This window comes from Mobula birostris, chromosome 16 (genome assembly GCF_030028105.1).
Source record: "Mobula birostris isolate sMobBir1 chromosome 16, sMobBir1.hap1, whole genome shotgun sequence".
NCBI lineage: Eukaryota > Metazoa > Chordata > Chondrichthyes > Myliobatiformes > Myliobatidae > Mobula > Mobula birostris.
The window spans coordinates 72,823,816-72,844,022 of NC_092385.1; the positions used below are offsets into that span (position 1 = coordinate 72,823,816).

A 20,207-nucleotide genomic window follows, 5' to 3' on the forward strand; every position below is an offset into this window, starting at 1 on the left:
GTGTTCCATAAGCTTCCATTATTTTAACAGCGGAGGACATCAGATACAGATAGATCTGGATGGGGATGGGACAGGGAGTTAAAGTGGCAAGCATTCAGAAACTCAAGATTACTCTTCATATTGAATACAGGGGCTCTCAATGCAATCACCTAAACGACACCTGGTTTCCCCAATGTATTGTGGATAACCAATGCAGTGTCCTCGACTGGAAGTGACAGTGACTGTCTCTGGATGGTGGGAAGGGGAGGTGTGAATGGATAGGTGTCACATCTGAAGCTGAATGTGGGTGCATGGTAATGTGCTGTTGGATGAGAATGTTTGACGTTGATGTAAGACCAGACGAGGCAAACCCAAAAGAAATGATCGTTTTTGAATACTGGAAGTCTGGTAGTGGAAATTTCCTGAAGGTGACAGAAATTGTGAAATCTGATAAATTCATTCAAAACAGAAATAGGTCCTTTGGCCCAACTCATACACAGCAACCAAGGTGTCTAACTGAGTTAGTTTCATTTCCATGAACTTGGCCCATAAACTTTTCCTATCCATGTACCTGTCCAATATCTGTTAACCATTGTAATTGTACCCACCCCTACCATACCCTCTGGTAGTTAGTTCCATGTAGCCACCAGCCTCTGGGTGAAAATTTTGCCCTTCTGGTTCCATGTAGCCACGTGTTGGCACATGACCAAGTGGTTAAGGTGTCGGTCTAGTGATCTGAAGGTTGCTAGTTCAAGCCTCAGCTGAGGCAGCGTGTTGTGTCCTTGAGCAAGGCACTTAACCACACATTGCTCTGCAACAACACCGGTGCCAAGCTGTATCAGCCCTAGTGTCCTTCCCTTGGACAACGTCGGTGGCGTGGAGAGGGGAGACTTGCAACATGGGCAACAGCCGGTCTTCCATACAACCTTGCCCAGGCCTGCGCCCTGGAAACCTTCCAAGGTGCAAATCCATGGTCTCATGAGACTAATGAATGCCTATAAAAAAGCCACTACCCTCTATGTGAAAATCTTGCCCTTCTGGTTCCATGTAGCCAACAGCCTCTGGGTGAAAATCTTGCTATTCTGGTTCTCCTTAAGTATTCCCCCCCCCCACCCATCCTTAAGTCGATAAATTCAGACTCTCTTGAGAAAAAGACTTTGACCATCTCCACTTTATCTATGCCCCTCATGATTTTACAAACCGCTAGAAGATTGTCGGTTCAGCTCACCCACTCCAGAGAACACTGTCCCATCCTATCCAGACTCTCCTTGTAAATGACTCAGAATAGAACAACATCCCTTTAGAACAGAGTTGAAGAAGGATTTCCTTAGCTGGAGGGTGGTGAATCTGTGGAATTCATTGCTATAGCTGGCTATGAAGCCAAGTCACTGGGTCTACCTAAAGCGGAAGTTCATAAGTTCTTGATTAGTAAGGGCATCAAAGGTTAGGGGGAGAATGCAGGAAAATGGGGATGAGAGGGACGGGCTGTATTTTGTTCCTGTGTCTGATGGTCTAATGGACCAAGCCCTCTTGGTACATTAGTATAATGAATGTGGTGGCTGGTGGGGTGGAGTCATAGGTTCACACAGCATGGAAACAGACATTTTGGCCCAATGACTGACCAGCATTTCACCTAAGCTTGTCACATTTACCTGTGTGTGACCCATATCCTTCTAAACCAGGGGTTCCCAACCTCGAATCCACAGACACTATGCTTAATGGTTTTGGTCCATGGCATAAAAAGGTTGTGAACTCTGCTCTAAATCCTTCCCATCCATTTGGCCACTCTCCTTTCTGAAGTCCAGGCAAACTCTCTGTCTGGAGATGGGGACAATGAGTTAATTTTAAGTTGCAGAAACAATGAAGGACAGTTGAAGTTTCATCTTCCCAAATTCTATATTGAATTGTTTAATCTGCCCATCCTTCAGCCAGGGAGTGGGGGGAGAAACTTGAGTAGTTATTGCTGAGATTTTAAGTAAGGAGGAATATCGACCACGATATGGGAGATCACCTTCCCATTTATGAAACAGCCCCAGTGAATCCTCTCCATTCACCTGAGAGAGAAGATAGGGTCTCCATTTGACATCTCATCCAAAGACAACAGTTCCATCAGTATGATGCTTCTTAAAGAAATCAGTCTAGAGTTTTGCATTTTGGTTTATCTCAGGAGGTGCTTGAACTAACTTTATACAGCAGGTTAAAAATGATGTAAGGCACTGTGTGCTCGGCGAGAACAAAAAGTATGCATCAGTATATCATACATTCCACATTTAATTTATTTAGACCCTTCCGGCCCTTCGAGTCGTGTCACTCAGAAACCATCAATTTAACCCCAACCTAATCATGAGACAATTAACCGACTAAACTGTATGTCTTAGGACAAAGGGAGGAAATCAGATCACCCTGAGGAAACCCACACATTCCATAAGGAATTGAACTTCGAACTCCGACACCCAAAGCTGTAATAGTGTCGCACTAATCGCTACGCTACCATAGCACCCTGACAGAACTAAGGTGGAGTCTGAATCAGTGTTCATCACGTGGTGTTACTCTGCTACACTCAGGGTTTTTGCAACCTCACATTTGTCCTTCATCTAATATGCAATTCCCCTCAATTTCTCTACAATATATTTTCAATTGCTTTACATGCTATTCACAAGTGGGCTGTTTGGTGAAATGGTCCTAAGACTCCTTCCAGATTGATAATATCAAAATCCTAAAACACTCTAGGCAGCATCTGTGGAATTTATTCTGAGTCCTCAAGATTCATTTATTCTTTTATTCTCCGTGCTTTACAAATTACCAGTGGTGATTAAAATTATATTTGTATTATAAAACACAATGAAAACCAATAAAATTATCAGAAATATTGCTTTGTAGAGGTTTTGTACTCTTCAGTATTCAGTGGTTTTCAAATAAAGTGCTGTTCTCCTTTTCTCACCCCGTCTTTGGTTAGTCTGAGTTAGTTCAGGAAGCTCAGCCTCAAAAATCCAGCAAGCATCCAGTCCCTTCTTGGCAATGGAAACAACCATCTCTTAAAACCTTGATGTTCCCTTCATTTTGTTACCATCCAAAGACCTGTACAACTGAAGATGTGATTAGTGGCAAAATCAAGGCACTGGTATTCGTCGAACACAAGTTCTGTGAGATGCTGCGGGTTGAAGTCTCACTCAGACCATGCTTTCTTGTTGTAGATATTCCTTCTTCATGGTGGGACATGGAGAGACAACATCCTCTTCGGCAAAATGGCTGAAGTCATCCTTAATTTTTTTATTAGCCTCCCTGGACAGTTTTTGTTCAGCCAGTGGGACGAAAAACAAAATCAAGAATGAGAGAAGGTAACAAGAGCCAGCCAACTGGAATGAGGCATCGTAATTTTTGGTGAAGTCGTAAAGAGCTCCTGAAACAAGAGAAGATGGATTTTAGTTGAGTGACAGAAGGTTTAAAAACTTTCAAGCAAAGAAAACCTTTTTATTGTAATTCTCAGATGTGATTTGTGAATAACAGTATAGTAGTAGGCCAGTTAACCCCTCAAACCTGCTCTGCCACTTATCTGGATCTTGGCTGTTCAATACCTCCAATTCCTCCATATACCTGATGTCCTTAACCTAACAACAAACCTTTCAAAAGAACTCAGTAGGACCGGCAGCATCTAAACAGTCAATGTTTCAGGCTAAGGCCCTTCATCAAGACTGAAGAGGAAGGGAGAAGAAGCCAGAGGTTGAGTGTGTTGCTCTGGATTTCCTGCATCTGCAGATTCTCTTTTGTTTAACAAACCTTTCATCTCAAGTTTGAAAGCACCAATTGCTCCAGCGTCTTTCTGACTGCTATGGCCTTCTATTTGAACTGCTCGTCTCTAAAGTCTCCTCAGTGTTTGTATCTCCACTGAACATCCCTTTCTCCATTTCAACCCCATTTCGAACGTCATTGCATTTTGTTCTGCATATGCTGGAATCTAGAGCCACAAACAAAATACTGCGGCAAGCATTTGGTCCATAATAACAGATGAGGAAGCTCATTTAACTCAACAACCGTTTTTATTATCACACACTCTGGTAACAGTCAGGAAGACCCTCATACACACACAGTGCCTTACGTCATCTTGTTATAACCCAAGCTAAGATGTAACAATAAATGAATTTGAACATCCCAACGTAATCCCATAGAATCATTTTAACACAAGAACAATAAATAGTGCTGGTTATTAGGAATGCTGTTGACTTTGCCACTCTGGAGCGCCACACTGCCCCACTTGGGGGGGGGGGGTTCAGCCATCCCTGGCAACCTCGGGGTCCACAACAAAGTCCAAAAGTCCTGGTGGAGGTTGACGCTGCTGCTAGGGTGCTGGGAGGTTTCTGGAGCACCCTCCCCCAGGGGAGGCACTGTTTGGAGTGGCAACAGGCAGAGCATCCAGAATGCTATTTCCTTCCGTCAGCTCGACAGGTCAGTGGTGGCCAAGTGCCAACATGGTTCCTGAGGGTCCTGTTGCAGCACGACTGCCTTCTGATGCTCAGGCAACCACACCCGACATTGCACATCGGAGATGCAGTTGTGCACCTCTCCTAACCCCTTCTAGTGGCTTCCCAGTTTGGGGTTAGTCCCTTCTTCTGGGAGGGGGCAGCAGAGTCTTGCCCCCGGCTGCGGGCATCACAAGCCTGTTTTTGGTGGCCGTTGGCTGCACTTTGGTTCTGCCGAGCTGCATCGTGAACAGCCCATAGGCACCGCTGAGGTCCTGCAGGTACTCCCCAGGAATCTGGCTCAGGAGTGGGGTCCAAACACCAGATCCACTGGCGTGCACAGCTCCCACCCGAACATGAGCGCACCAGGGTGCGGATAAAACAGTCCAACTTATACTCCACGAGTCTCTTAGCGATTAAGGTGGTGCTCTGGTCTGGGTCCACGTATGCCCCTGGCCACTATGTGAAGTAATCTATGGCCATGAGAACCTAGCAGTTCTTGGTGTCAGTGCAGGGGAAGTGGCCCAGGATGTCTACCCCTATGCACATTGGGGCCCCCACCAGGTCCTGCTGCATTGATGCCCGAACAGCTCCATGTCCTGACTGCAGCCAGGCAAATAGAAGGCTCATGCAGCTTGCCCAATGTCTCTGCAACCCAGGAATGGCCAGCCCCCATCAGCCCGTGCACTGTTCGCACAGAGCCCCCAGGGGACCACAAACTACAGGAGATATCTGTCGCTGTCAGGAAACTGCCACCTCTGGAACAGCTGTCTGGCATGCTTTGGTTTCAGGACCCAGGGCAGAGACCTCCCCTCACCCTGGCCCACACTCAGCCATCCCCTCACTCGGGTCAGTATGCGATCACTTACTTGCTTGCGGCATGGCTGCTGGTGGTCCACGGTGGGGGGGGTCGCTGCTGACTGTCACCTGAAGTGCTGCCACCGGTGCTCACGGCTGGCTCCGCTCCTCGAGGCGGTGACAGCGTCGACACTCGGTGGCCTCAGGGACAGTGAGAGAGGGCATCAGCGTTGCCATGGTGCCTTCCAGCACGGTGCTGGGTCTCAAAATCATAGTCCTGGAGAGCCTCCAACTGCTGTGACAGCTGCCCCTCGGGACTGCGGAAGCTCAACGGTCAGATCAGTGATGAACGGTCCGTTCGAAGCAGGAACCGTCGGCCGGAGAGTGGTGGAGGGACTGGACCATGACCAAGAGTTCCCGGCAGGTGACACATCAGTTCCATTCAGGGTGGCTGAGGTACGCCACTACGCGCTCTCCTTGTTCCCCCTCCCATGACAGAATGGCGCCAAGCCCTCCCTTGCTGACATCTGTGTCAATAATGAAGGGGCATGCTGGATCGGGATACACCAGCACTGGGGCCTGGGTGAGCGCAGCTCAGAGCCGATCGAAAGTGGCAGCGCAAGTGTCCGTCCAGGTGAAGGGCCTCCTGTTCTCAGTGAGCTGGTGATGCTGGCAGAGTTCTGAGTAAACTGGCGGTAGTACGATGCCCGCTCCTGGAAACTGTGCAGCTTGGAGACATGGCAGGAGTGGGCCATTCCCTGACCACCACCACCTTCTCAGGGTCCATCACCACTCCTTCCATGCCCCAGGAATTTGGTCTGGCAGCACAGCAGGCAGCATTTTGCAGGGTGAGGCGCAGGTTCGCCTAGCCGATGGTGGCAGACCTCTTCCTAGTTCTGCGGCACATCATCATAATCGGCGGTGTGCGCTAGGAGATCATCCAAATAGATGACACTGTGACTCCACAGAATAGGAACCAGCAACCTCTCCATCGGTCTCTCGAATGTGACCAGGGTGTTACACCGGCCAAAAGGCATGACCCTGAAGTGCCACAGTCCTTGACCAATGGTGAAGGCAGTCTTGGGCAAGGCCTCTGGGGCCATTTCGACCTGTCAGTTGCCACTGCAGAGATTGAGAGAGCTGAACCAGGTCAAACCCATGATACAGACCAGTGCATCATCCATTCACGGCAGCAGGTAAGAGTCCTTCCGGGTCATGGCATTGAGACGGTAGTAGTCTACGCAGAGCTTCAATCCATCTTCCTGGCCAACACTGCCATAGCTGCCCATTGGTTGTCAGAGGGCTCAATTATGCCAGCAGCTGCCATCTCTTTGATTCACTGCTCAGCTGCCTGGCTTTTGGGAAAGAGCCAGGCAAAGGCACCGTAGATGGATGGGCTGGATGTCGCCGGAATTAATGTACTATTGGACCAGCCCTGTGCGTCTACAGTCCTCATCTCTGCCTGCGAAGATGTCAAGGAGCTGGTCCAGGAGGTCCTTCAGCTGCTGCCGCTGGTTCTGGTCCAAGCCCTCACGGTTCCAGTGCCATAGCCCTTGCACTACCTGCACAGTCTCACTGGAGGGCGCCACAGTAGTGCTGCGCTGATGTGCTTCCTGATGACAGTGGGCTGCACTGAGGTGACCAGTGGTGGTTGCTGCTGCATCCCCCAGTCCACTTTCTGGCATTGCCCTGCTTGACAGCCATGGCTTCAGTGCCAAGATAGAGGGTTGCCCCCGGCACATCCACACAAGCCCCCAGAGGGACAGCAGGTCCTGCCAAATCATGCAGGAGCCCTGGATGTTGCCTAGACACACCTTGTGCTCTCATGACCACACAGTCACCGGTGACCATATTCAGCTGAACTGCCATCGTTGTCCACCCAGGCAGGAATGGCTGGTCCCAGTTGGGGAGGACAACCAGACAGAGGGTGATGGTTGACCCTGTGTCCACCAGCGCGTGGCACCTGATGCCCTCCACCACGCAGTCCACGTATAAGCCTTACTCTTCACCCAAATGGCCCACCTGGGGAGGCAGCTATGGAGTGATTCTGCTGGAGGTCTTGGCCAATGCTGGAACGTCTTGAGGGGCTAAAATTGCTTCTGCCCCCCCCCCCCCATCTCGGCCAGCAATGATGGTGATTTTAGGTGAATGCGCTACTGAAAGCACTCTGGTGTCAGCATCTTTACAAAGGTGTGGAGGGCAAGCTCTTCCTGGGCCATAGGAGAGAACTGGGGGTAGCCATGCCAAGAACAGTGGTGGAGATCTGCTGCAAACGCCCACAAGCTCTCTCCCACACAGTGCCGCCTGCTGCCCAATTTTTCCCTCACTGCTTCCTCCAGTGGCCTCTGTTCAAAACGCTGCTCCAGCACCAAACGAGGGCCCTGCAGTTACACTGATCAGCTGGCGTTAGGTCAAGGAGGGCCCGCACAAGGGCAAGGTTCACCACCATCTCGGAAGGGCTCCACCCGCTGTGCCAAGTGGCAAGTTTGACTTCACTAGGTAAGGCTCCAGGCGGCCGGCATCATTGTATTGGAGGAGTTTAAGGGTGGACCTTGTGGCGTTTATTACTGAGGCCCATTGTCTTCCTCTTGCTCTAGTGGTGTTTGTGGTACCTGTCTTGTTGCCTGGCCTCCCAAGGCTGTGGTATCTTGTGTTCCCCCGGTGCGGGCCACAAGGGAGGTGGGTGATGCGCTCTGCTGAATTCCTCGGGTTGGAGAGCCTGGGCACACTTGCCCATCAGGGTTCCCTGGGAAGACATGATGCACAGTTCCCAGGTCCTCCCTTCAGGTCAGCGTCCCGTCTTTGGGAGCCCAGCTGGGGAATGCAGGGGAGGCATACAGCTTGGTCCCTCGACTTATTCCCCTGGCCTTGAGGTGCTCCATCTGCCCTCAACTTGTTCCCCAGGTCTTAAGGTGCTCCATCTGACATTGTAGCTCTTCAATCTTGCTGTTAATTCCTAATCTCACTCCTGACATTGATGTGGCAAACATAGTGACAGACCGTTTTTATTGTGATAAACAAAAACAGACTGGGTGCTATGACCCGGGAGAGAACCACTCAGTCTCATACAGATGGGGTAAGTGATTATCACACACCCTAGTTACAATAAGGATGACCCACAACCACACAAGCAAATAACTTTTTAACCCAAGCTAAAATGTAACAAAAAATGAACTTGAACATCTAACCATAATCCTACAAAAGCAATTTAACGCACGAACAATAAATAGCACTGGTCATTAGGAATGCTGTTGACCATGAACCCCCCCCCCCCCACAATACTGAAGGAACCCAATGGGTCAGGTAGCATTTGGACAGTGAACGGTTCAGATCAAGGCCCTTCATCTGGAGCGATCATGCAGAATTCCTGTTGTTTGCGTTTTTAAATTCACTACTGTGAAGGCTCTTCCAGTGATGCCTACACGGAAGAAATTTAGACCCTCTCTTCGACGGGAGTTCAGTGAAATCATCTCTCACTGCTTTCGCCCTCCCCCTCCCACTTTCAAATCTCTTACTAACTCTTCCTTCAGTTAGTCCTGATGAAGGGTCTCAGCCTGAAACATCGACTGTACCTCTTCCTAGAGATGCTGCCTGGCCTGCTGTGTTCACCAGCAACTTTGATGTGTGTTGCATGAAACATCACTGTCCATTTCCCTCCACATTTGCTGCCTGGCCCACTAAATTCCTCTAGCATTTTGTTTGTTGTTGCCATTAACATTTTACTTTGCTCGGCCAGATTGCTCCTTCAGTCTTTACTATTAACACCTTATCGACCTTTCTTCCTAACATAACCCTTCAAATGGTGAGCTATCCACCAAGGAATTGTACGAGATATGAGGTAATGGAAAGAAAGAAAAGGTATCCAAAAGGTAGGACAGCATTGTAGCATAACACCATTACAGCACTAACGACCGTAGCTCAAAACGACTGCTGTCTGCAAGGAGTTTGTGTGTTCTCTCAGTGACAGTGTGGGTTTCTTTCAGGTGCTCCAGTTTCCTCCCACCTTCCAAAGATACTTGAGTTGATAGGTTAATTTCTCATGTGGATATAATTGGGCAGCATGGGCTCGTTGGGCCAGGAGCACCTGTACCATGTAGTATTTCTAAATAAATAAAATAAACCTCGCACCATATATTCATGCAATGGATATAAGTTTGGCTCCATAACAAGGAAATGTTCACGCACCCAACCAATGAGTTGGAGAGGAAGAGGGTCTGGGAATTGGAACTACAGAATCTCAGACAACAGAAGAAACCCAGCGGAGTAGCAAAGCACTGTTCATCCCGCAGTCAAAGGACTCCTCCACTTGAGGGAATCAATTCAAAGATCAAGCAGACTAAAATGGAGATGAGAAAACCGAAGTATGTTGATTGCAACACCAGGAGTCCCAAGCTCATCAAGTTACCAATGACATAGTCATGCATCTTAGTACCTAGTGAACAGTCAGGTGCCCAATAGCTTCACACGATTTCCAAAGTTACGGCTTCATATCAGTGACTTCTGTATCACCTTACGATGGTGTATCTAATTTCTCCTAGCATGTGATTAAAAGGCAGTTGGTCAGATAAATCACCAGAGCAACAAACGTTCTGCTGGAGGATCTCAGGAGGTGAGCCACATCAGTTGGGTGAAAGGAATCTCCAACGTTTCAGGTCAAAACCCTGCATCAGGACTGAGAGTGGGGAGGTGAGATGGTCTGTATAAAGAGGAGAAGAAGAGGGGTAAGACAGGAGTCTAAAGTGGTTGGTGGACTGAAAAGGGGGATTATTGAAGTCTCTCTTCCACTTATTAGCGATATTGATTGGGAGCACTGCATACACAGTGCCCTTAACATTGTCAGTGACCTCTCCCACCCACCTAACCATTTCACTCACCCCCTACCATCAGGCAGGAGGTATCGCAGCATTAGGACAAAAACTATTAGGATGGGAAACATCTTCTTCCTCCAGGCCATATGACTACTGAACTCCCTGCCACCACCCAGGTCTCACTAGTAGCATTATACAGTTTACTTTATAACTTGTATCATAAATGCTCCTTATAATTTGTTAATTAATTTGAGGTGATATTATTTTATGTGTTATGTGTGTGAGTTACGTGTACTGTGTGTGCACCTTGGTCCAGGGAACCATTGTTTCATTTGGTGGTATACGTGTGTACGGTGCAATAAACTGAACTTGAACTCGAACTTGATTACCGGCAGGTCATGCCAGGTAGGAGAGGGGAGTAGTGGTAGAATTGGAAAACAGGGGCAGCTGAAAGCTGGGTGAGTGATTTCTCTTCTTATCCAGCCTCTGCTTCCCCTAAACTCGTCCTCAACTTGATGTGTTACACAAGTACCCTGTGGCCTCTTGTATCTCGATGAGCATTAGTCCAGTTCGATTCTCATCCAGGCTTTGTGCACATCCAGCAGGGCTAAATGGATCACAGTCAGATCTGGCATCCTGGTTTAGCTTAATTAAATGAGTGAGATCAACTTGAGCGTCTTTGCCATCTGCCTGAGATTAAATAGCTAACAAAAGTCTAAACAAATTTAAGACCAACATGGTCTCCCTTTGCATAAACTTTACAATTGTTCTTCTAGCTATGACATTGACAGAATGGATTGACATTCCATTAAGCAGCTCATTTGTTCTTTCTGAATAAAGAAAGAATATCAGTTAACAGCTTTACCTAATTTGGATCTGTCATACTTGATTTACCATAGATTTAGCAATACAGCATGGTGACAGGCCCTTCTGATCCAGTGAGCCCACATCACCCAGTTACATCCACATGCCCAAATAACTTACTAACTGGTATGTCTTTGGAATGTGGGAGGAAACCAAAGCACCTGGAGGAAAGCCATGGGGTCACGAGGAGAAAGTACAAATTCCTTACAGACAGCAGCAGAATTGATTCTGAGTCGTTGCCCCGCAACATTGTTATGCTAACTGGTATGCTACCATGCTATACAATCAAGGCAATTCAAATAATTTGACATGTGAGTCTCCCGTTGGCTTCTAAGCTACTGGGTTTTATACAGTACTTAAATTCATTCAATCATATCACAGATGGGTGCAAGAACACACCTGGGAATATTGCTTACCTGCAGCCGGTGGCCCTATCAAGCAGCCAATCCCTATAAAGAACTGAAAGAGCCCTATTCCCTTCTGTATTCTACGGTTTCCAATAAAATCAACCTTAATGAAAAAAAAACAGAAATTATTCATGTAATATGTTGAGAGTTCTGTCACTCTGAAGACATTTTAATCACTCTCATGAATAGAATGTTTTGTAAAATCCAGCAGATCCAGCCCTGGAATATTAGCCTCACTCAGTTGTTACAACCTTGCTAAAATATTGACTAACCAGTTCCATTCAAATCTACTGTGAGAGGTTGATCATGCTAGAATTAACTCCTGCTTAAGAAATGACCTGGACCCACTACAACTTGCCTACCGCCACAATAGGTCTACAGTGGATGTAATTTCACAGGCTCACCACTTGGCTTTAGACCACTTAGACAACAGAAATCCACATGTCAGGCTGTTGATTACTGATCACACTTCAGCATTCAAAACCATTATCCCCTCAGTACTAATCGATGAGCTTGAAAACCTGGGCCTCTGTATCTCCCTCTGCAGCTGGATCCTTGACTTCCCCAAAGGGAAACCACAGCGTGGATGAGAAATAACATCCTCTCCTCGCTGACAATCAACACAAGCACACCTCAAGGGTGCATGATTCGCCTGCCGCTCTACTTTCTCGACACCTATGACCGTGTGGCTAGGCACAGCTCAAATGCCATCTATAAATTCACTGTTGACACAATTGTTGTTGGCAGAATCTCAGATAGTGATGAGCAAGTGTTATGAAGAGTGCAAGCCAGCAGCTATATGCCATTAGGAGTTTGAGGAATTTTGGTTTGTCACCAAAGACTCTAGCAAATTTCTACAGATGTACTGTGGAGAGCAGTTGAACTAGTTGCATCATCATCTGGTTGCACAGGATAGGAAAAATCCGCGGAGGGTTGCTCCATCATGGGCACAAGCCTCCCCAGTATCAAAGACATTTTCAAAGGGCGATGCCTCGAAAGAGGCAGCATCCATCATTAAGAAACCCCACCAGCCAGGACATCTGCTCATTACTACAATCAGAGAAGAGCTACAGGAGCCTAAAGATACACAGACAACATTTCAGGAACAGCTTCTTCCCCTCCGCCATCAGATTTCTGAATGGACAATGAACCCATGAACACTACCTCACTACTCTTTTTGCACTACTTATTTAATTATTTCTCATCATAATTTATAGTAAACTTTATGCATTGCACTCTACTGCTGTGCAAAGCCACAAATTTCAAGGCATAATGTATGTCAGTGATAATAAAGCTGATCCCAATTCTGAAATCTAACCATAATATTGTGATTTGAATGCCTTCATATTGCAGTCTACAGTAAAAGACCCACTCTCTGTTGTAGACTCTGAAGATGCCCTTTGGTAATGTGTTGAAATCCCATTCTGAAATTCTGTTGTTCCATTGATTTCAACATTGATGTCCAGTGCTTATAACTAAGATCATTCTCTCCCTTAATTTAAACCTTCTGTAACTTTCTGTGGCATAAATAGAAGATGTAATGTGGACATTGGCAATGTAAACCTTTTTTATGATGTGGAATTGGGTATATTAAACAAAAAAGAACTATTCTGCTTACCTGACCTATGGTGGTGTACAGAATACATGTGAATCATCACCCAATCTAATTTCCACCCCATCACCATCCACCAAGTTCAGTCCCCACTATCACAATGATTTCCTCCTTATCTTTACATCAAGCAACAATATGATATGCGTTAACCATTCTTATGGTAGAAATGTCCAATTCCTCACCACTTTCACTGTAAAGGAAATCCTTTGCAATCTTCATCAGCTAGTTTTTTTTTGATACTTGAACCATGTTTGTTCTGGGGTCTGACCCAATTGCTTCAATCCTTGCCTACCCCTCACTATCAATCCCCTTATCTCCTTCAGTATTTTTGAAAACCTTTATCTGGCCTCTTCTTAACCTTCTGTGTTTTTAGAGTAAAGCAGACCAGCTTTCCCAATCTTTTTCATCAATCATGGCAACATCCTTGTTTTCATCTCTGCACTTTCACCAATATCCTTTCTGTAGTGTGCAGGGTGTAACTGGACCAAGTATCGCAAAGTATGGCCTCAATATATTTCTCCAGAATGTAACATTGCCTTTACAATTTTATTTGCTTAGAAATAGGTGCCAGTATTTTTTATCCTATGTTCACCATATGATTTTTAGTCAAAGATCAAAGAACAGAGACATCACAGGCCCTTCAGCCCATGATATAGTGCCAGACCTCTAACCTACTCCCAGATCAATCTAACCATTCCCCCCATTTTTCTATCATCCCTGAGCCTATGTACGAGTTTCTTAAATGCCCGTAATGGATCTGCTTCCATGGCACCATGGCAGGGCATTCCACGCACCCACCACTCTGTGTAAAAAAACTTATCTCTGACATTCCCCCTATACTTTCCTCCAACCACCCTAAAATTGTGCACCTTCAAGAAAGTGAAAGCTTACTCAAATATAGAGAGGCAAAGCCACCCTAAATCAGAATATATGAACAAGAATAGACCATTTAACCCTACACTCCATGCTCACTGTACTTAAGCTTTCTTCCATTCTCTCTCATCTACTACAATCTATTCTCCACCCAGCACTCTGACTGAGCAGTACTACTAAGAAGCCGCAAAGACGCGGGAGATCTGTGTATGCAGAAGGACCTATATGGAAAGGGGACAAATATATATACAAAATAATAAGTAAATTCCCTCTCACCAGGACTGGCAGCAACAAGGTCAGATAACCCCCACAGAACATGGCAAAGAACACTATGTACACCATGAGTGTTGGGAAAGTTTTTGCTAGGGGTGCCAGAAGATTGACAGCTCCACAAAACAGAAGGTAGATTTTATGGTAATGATACTTCTTGATGAAGTTGCGGTCAGCGATATAGCCCGAGATGAGCTGAGCCACAATCTCAACGACTCCTGAAAGAAAAACTTGTACTTTAGGAAAGCAGCCCGTGACTGTGACGTATCGTAAGTCGGCAACACCAAAATGTCAGTTAGCATCATAACATAACTGGCAAAATGATAAATCATAAGATAAGAGAACATCAATTATTTGGCTTTTCATACCTGCATTGCCTGTTTCACAGAACCATCCAAAATATCCCTCATCCTGTTCCAGTGCCCTAGAAATTTGCCCCAAGTTCACATCTTTAAAGACGTCAATTTTGTCTTAAGACTGCATATTTGGAAGATTTATTAGTTTTACCTTTCATTTTGCAAGGGGAACTATAGCGCAAAGGATAACATCACAAATCAAACCAGTTATTAAATGAGACCTGATGAGAATAAGGCTCCTAGTAGTCTAGCTGCATAATGCACTAATCAAGTACTCTTTGAGAAAGATTTCTGGTTTATTAGTGTCTTCCAAATACTCAAGATTTGCCAAAGCATTTCATGGTCATAAGAGTACTACAGAATAAGAGTGGTCTTTGTAATGTGGACTGTCAAACAGTCAATTTTTTTCAAAGTAGGTAACTAAAACAAGAGATAACATTTAAATAATGTGCTTTTATGATCTTGGTTGCGATGAGGCCACTCTCAGGGTGGAGGAACAATACCTCATATTCCATTGGGGTAGCCTCCAACCTGATGGCATGAACATTGATTTCTCCAAATTCAGGTTATTTGTTTTTTCATTTTTTCTCCTTCCCTTCTTTATTTCTCCACTCTGACCTCTTCTCTTCACCTGCCTATCACCTCCCCCTAGTGCCCCTCTTCATTCCCTTTCTCTCATAATCTACTATCAGATTCCTTCCTAAACACAAAATAATCTGCGGATGCTGGGGTCAAAGCAACACTCACAACACACTGGAGGAACTCAGCAGGTCGGGCAGCATCTGTGGAAACGATGAGTCGACGTTTCGGGCCGGAACCCTTTGTCAGGACTGAAGAGGGAAGGGGCAGAGGCCCTATAAAGAAGGTGGGGGAGGGTTGGAAGGAGAAGGCTGGTAGGTTCAGTTGAAAAACCAGTAATTTGAAAGACAAAAGGGTGGGAGAGGGGAAGCAGGGAGGTGATAAACAGGAAAACAATGGGTAGTAGAAGGAGGCGGAACCATGAGGGAGGTGATGGGTAGCTGGCCCCTTTCTCAATCTATCTCGGACACTTCTCTCGCCTTTCTCGATGTCTCGGTCTCCATCTCTGGAGACAGACTGTCCACTGATATCTTCTACAAGCCCACTAACTCTCATAACTACCTCGACTATACCTCTTCCCACTCCGCCACATGCAAAAGTGTCATTCCCTATTCCCAGTTCCTCTGTCTCCGCCGCATCTGCTCCCAGGATGAGACTTTCCGTTCCAGAACATCTCAAATATCCTCTTTCTTTAAGGATCGTGGTTTCCCTTCTACCGTCATCAATGATGCCCTCACCCGCATCTCCTCCATTTCCTGCACTTTGGCCCTCACCCCATCCTCCCGCCACCACAACAGGGACAGAGTTCCCCTTGTCCTCACCTACCACCCCACCAGCCTCCGGATCCAGCACATTATCCTCCGTAACTTCCGCCACCTTCAACAGGACCCCACCACTAAGCACATCTTTCCTTCTCCACCCCTCTCTGCTTTCCGCAGGGATCAGTCCCTCTGCGACTCCCTTATCCACATGTCCCTCCCCACAGATCTCCCACCCGGCACTTATCCCTGTAAGCGTAAATGCTACACCTGTCCCTACACCTCCTCTCTTGCCACCATTCAGGGCCCCAAATAGTCCTTCCAGGTGAGGCAACACTTCACTTGTAAGTCTGTTGGGGTCATCTATTGCATCCAGTGCTCCCGGTGCGGCCTCCTCTACATCGGTGAAACCCGACGCAGATTGGGGGACCGCTTCGTCGAGCACCTCCACTCCGTCCGCCACAACAGACAGGATCTCCCGGTAGCCACCCACTTCAACTCTACTTCCCATTCCCTTTCAGATATGTCCATACATGGCCTCCTCTACTGCCATGATGAGGCTAAACTCAGGTTGGAGGAGCAACACCTCATATACCGTCTAGGTAGTTTCCAGCCCCTTGGTATGAACATAGAATTCTCCAACTTCCGGTAATTCCCTCCCCCTCCCTTCCCCTATCCCTATGTCACTCTGCCCCCTCCCCCAGCTGCCTATCACCTCCCTCATGGTTCTGCCTCCTTCTACTAGCCATTGTTTTCCTGCCTATCACCTCCCTGCTTCCCCTCTCCCACCCCTTTGTCTTTCAAATTATTGGTTTTTCAACTGAACCTACCAGCCTTCGCCTTCCAACCCTCCCCCACCTTCCTTATAGGGCCTCTGCCCCTTCCCTCTTCAGTCCTGATGAAGGGTTCCGGCCCGAAACGTCGATTCATCGTTTCCATGGATGCTGCCCGACCTGCTGAGTTCCTCCAGCGTGTTGTGAGTGTTGCTTCAGATTCCTTCATCTTCTGCCTTTTAACTTTTCCACTTATCACCTCCAAGCTTCTTACCTCATCTCCCCTCCCTTGCCCACCTGCCTTCTTACTCTGGTTTCTCCCCCTTCCTTTCCAGCCCAGATGAAGGATCTTTGCCCAAAATGTCGACTGTTTATTCTTCTCTGTAGATGCTGCCTGTTCTGCTGAATTCCTTCAGCATTTTGTGTGTGTTATTCTGGATTGCCAGCATCTGCAGGATCTTTCATGTTCAATTTTTCTTTCTGTTTTAGGAATTGCTTAACTTTATCTACACCTTCTGGGATGAAGTCAGCCAAGCTAGAATTTGCTGTATCACAGGAACTAGAAAGCTATGGCTTCAAACACTGTTTGGTAAGCTGTCTACACAGTCTACACTGACACTTCAGGCTTGTGCTGAGGCCTGTCTGTGTCACTGAATGATGGACTCAAAATGCTGTGAAAACTCAGCAGGTTAGGCAGCATCTGTGGAGAGAAAAACTATCAACATTTCAGGTCAGTAATCCTTCAAACCAATGTTCTGCTAAAGGATCACCCTGAAATGTTAGTTTTGTTTATCCTTCCACAAATGCTGTCTGACCTGCAGAGCATTTCCAACATTTTCTGTTCTAACTAAGCCAATTATCATTCCATTGATGTTTGTGCAGCTTCTGTCTGAATGGGAGTTAATGCTACCATGTAGCCTAATCATCAAATATGTGGTATCGATCGGATGAATTCTTTTTTCCCGGCAGGTTGTGCGAACTAGAGATCATAGGTTTAGGGTGAAAGGTGAAATATTTAAGGGGACTCTGAAAGAGGACTTCTTCACTAAGAAGGTGGTGTGAACATGGAACAAAGTGATAGATTAGATTTCATTTGTAACATTTAAAAGAAGTTAGAAGGTAGTACATGGATGAGAGGGTATGGAAGATGATATTTTAGGTGTGGTAGATGGGACTAGGCAGAAGACCAGGCTGGCATACACTAGATGAACTGAATGGCCTGCTTCAGTGCTGTAGTGCTCCATGACTTTATCGTAAAATGAGACAGAATCATGCCTGAGACAAGACATCTCTTTGTGTGCCACTTGTAGGAGAGTCTGCCAACCATGGTGTCATGCATCTCAATTCAGATGGAAGGAAAGCATCCTGTTGTCCAGCTTGTCGGACAGCTCATAACTTAGAACAGACATTACAGTGGCATGAGGGGGGAAATGGCCAAAGTTGACTGGAAAGGTACGCTAGCAGGAAGGACAGCAGAGCAGCAATGGCTGGAGTTTCTGCAAAAAATGAGGGAAGTGCAAGACAGATATATTCCAAATAAGAAGAAATTATTGGATTGAAGAAGGACACTACAGTGGCTGACAAGTGAAGTCAGAGCCAATGTAAAAGCAGAAGAAAGGGCATACAAGGAAGCCAAAACTAGTGGGAAGATAGAGGATTGGGAAGCTTTAAAAAAATTGCAGAAGGAAACTAAGAAGGTCATTAGGAAGGAAAAGATGAATTATGAAAGGAAGCTGGCGACTAATATCAAAGATGATACTAAAAGCTTTTTTAAGTATGTGAAGGGTAAAACAGAGTTGAGATTAGATATAAGACCAATAGAAAATGATGCTGGAGATATTGTAATGAGAGACACAGAGATGGCAGAGGAACTGAATGTGTATTTTGCATCGGTCTTCACAGTGGAAGATATCTGCAGTATACTGGACTTTCAAGAGTGTTAGGGAAGTGAAGTATGTGCGGTGAAAATTCTGACTGAGAAGGTGCTCAGGAAACTTAATGGTCTGAAGGAGGATAGATCTCCTGGACCTGATGGAATCACCCTTGGGTTCTGAAAGAAGTTGCTGGAGAGATTGCAGAATCGATAGATTCTGGCATTGTACCGGATGACTGGAAAATTGCATATGTTAATCCATTATATAAGAAGGGTGGGAGGCAGCAGAAAGGAAACAATAGACCTGTTAGCCTGACTTCAGTGGTTGAGAAGTTGTTGGAATCGATTGTTAGGGATGAGATTAGGGATGAGTACCTGGAGGCACATGACATACAGGCCAAAGCCAGCATGGTTTCCTGAAAGGAAAATCATGCCTGACAAACCTACTGCAATTACAAGCAGAGTAGATAAAGGAGATGTAGTAAATGTGGTGTACTTGGATTTTCAGAAGGCCATTGACAAGGTGCCGCACGTGAGGATGATTAGCAAGATAAGCACCCATGGAATTACAGGGGAGTTACTAGCATGCGTGGAGCATTGGCTGATCAGCAGTAAACAGAGAGTGGGAGTAAAGGGATCCTATTCTGAATGGCTGCCAGATACCAGCGGAGTTCCACAGGGGTTGGTGTTGGCACCGCTGCTTGTTACAATGTATATCAATGATTTGGACTATGGGATTAATGGATTTGTGACTACATTTTCCGATGATACAAGGATAGATGGAAGAGTGGGTAGTGTTGAGGAAACAGAGAGCCTGCAGAGAGACTTAGATAGCTTAGGGGCATGGGCAAAAAATAGCAAATGAAATACAGTGTTGGAAAGTGTATGGTCTCATGCACATTGATGGAAGAAATAAACAGGCAGACTATTATTTAGATGGGGAGAGAATTCAAAATGCAGAGATGCAAAGGGACTTGAGAGTCCTTGTGCAGGACACCCTAAAGGTTAACCTCCAGGTTGAGTCGGTGGTGATGAAGGCAAATGCAATGTTGGCATTGATTCTAGAGGTATAGAATATAAGAGCAGGGATGTGATGTTGAGGCTCCATAAGGCACTCGTGAGACCACAGCTGGAGTATTGTTTGCAGTTTTGGTCTCCTTATTTTAGAAAAGATATACTGACATTGGAGAGGGTTCAGAAAAGATTCACGAGAATGATTTTTCATTCACAAGAAAGAATATAGTGGACATTATATAGAGTATATAATGCATATGGAGTAGAGTCAGTTCTGCTGAAGGGTCTCAGCCTGAAACGTCGACTGTTTACTCTTTTTCACAGATGCTGCCTGGCCTGCTGAGTTCCATCAGCATTTTGTGTGAATTGAGAGAAAGGGATTGTTTTGAAAACTGACATAGATTCAACGTTAAGTGTCTCCAGAGAACATACTTAGAATCGACAGTATATATATTCCTGAGCACCGAATGTCTGGTTGAGAGCAGGGAAAATGGGATGAATAATGCAACATGGCAAAATATGGATTCCTACTTTTCTATTTCCAACAGAAATAGGACGTTCCTCCACCTTGGTCCTGAGCAACATTGTGTTGTTTGGTGGTATTCATGTGTACAACTGAATGACAATAAACTTCAACTAGAGCTTGATTATTTTGTCGCTATCACAATGCTGCTCCTGGAACTTGTGCATAAACTCCTTACTTATTTATCTTACAACAGCTATTTCACTTCATCATCATTTCGGTGGCTGTAAGGAGCTTTAGCACATCCAGAAGCTGTGAAAGAC

At 46.0% G+C, this 20,207-nt stretch overlaps 1 protein-coding gene across 1 annotated transcript in view; it reads right to left on the reverse strand.

Moving 5' to 3' along the window:
• Nucleotides 1–2,846: 2,846 nt before the first annotated feature.
• Nucleotides 2,847–20,207, reverse strand: part of LOC140210885 (monocarboxylate transporter 5-like) — a 79,553-nt gene continuing 62,192 nt past the window's right edge. Inside the window, exons 6-8 of the mRNA XM_072280141.1 lie at nt 14,075–14,286; nt 11,323–11,416; nt 2,847–3,379 (exon numbers count right to left, since the gene is read on the reverse strand). Of these exons, the coding sequence (XP_072136242.1) occupies nt 3,150–3,379; nt 11,323–11,416; nt 14,075–14,286 (536 nt within the window). The 3' untranslated portion in view covers nt 2,847–3,149. The remainder of the gene's footprint in view (nt 3,380–11,322; nt 11,417–14,074; nt 14,287–20,207) is intronic.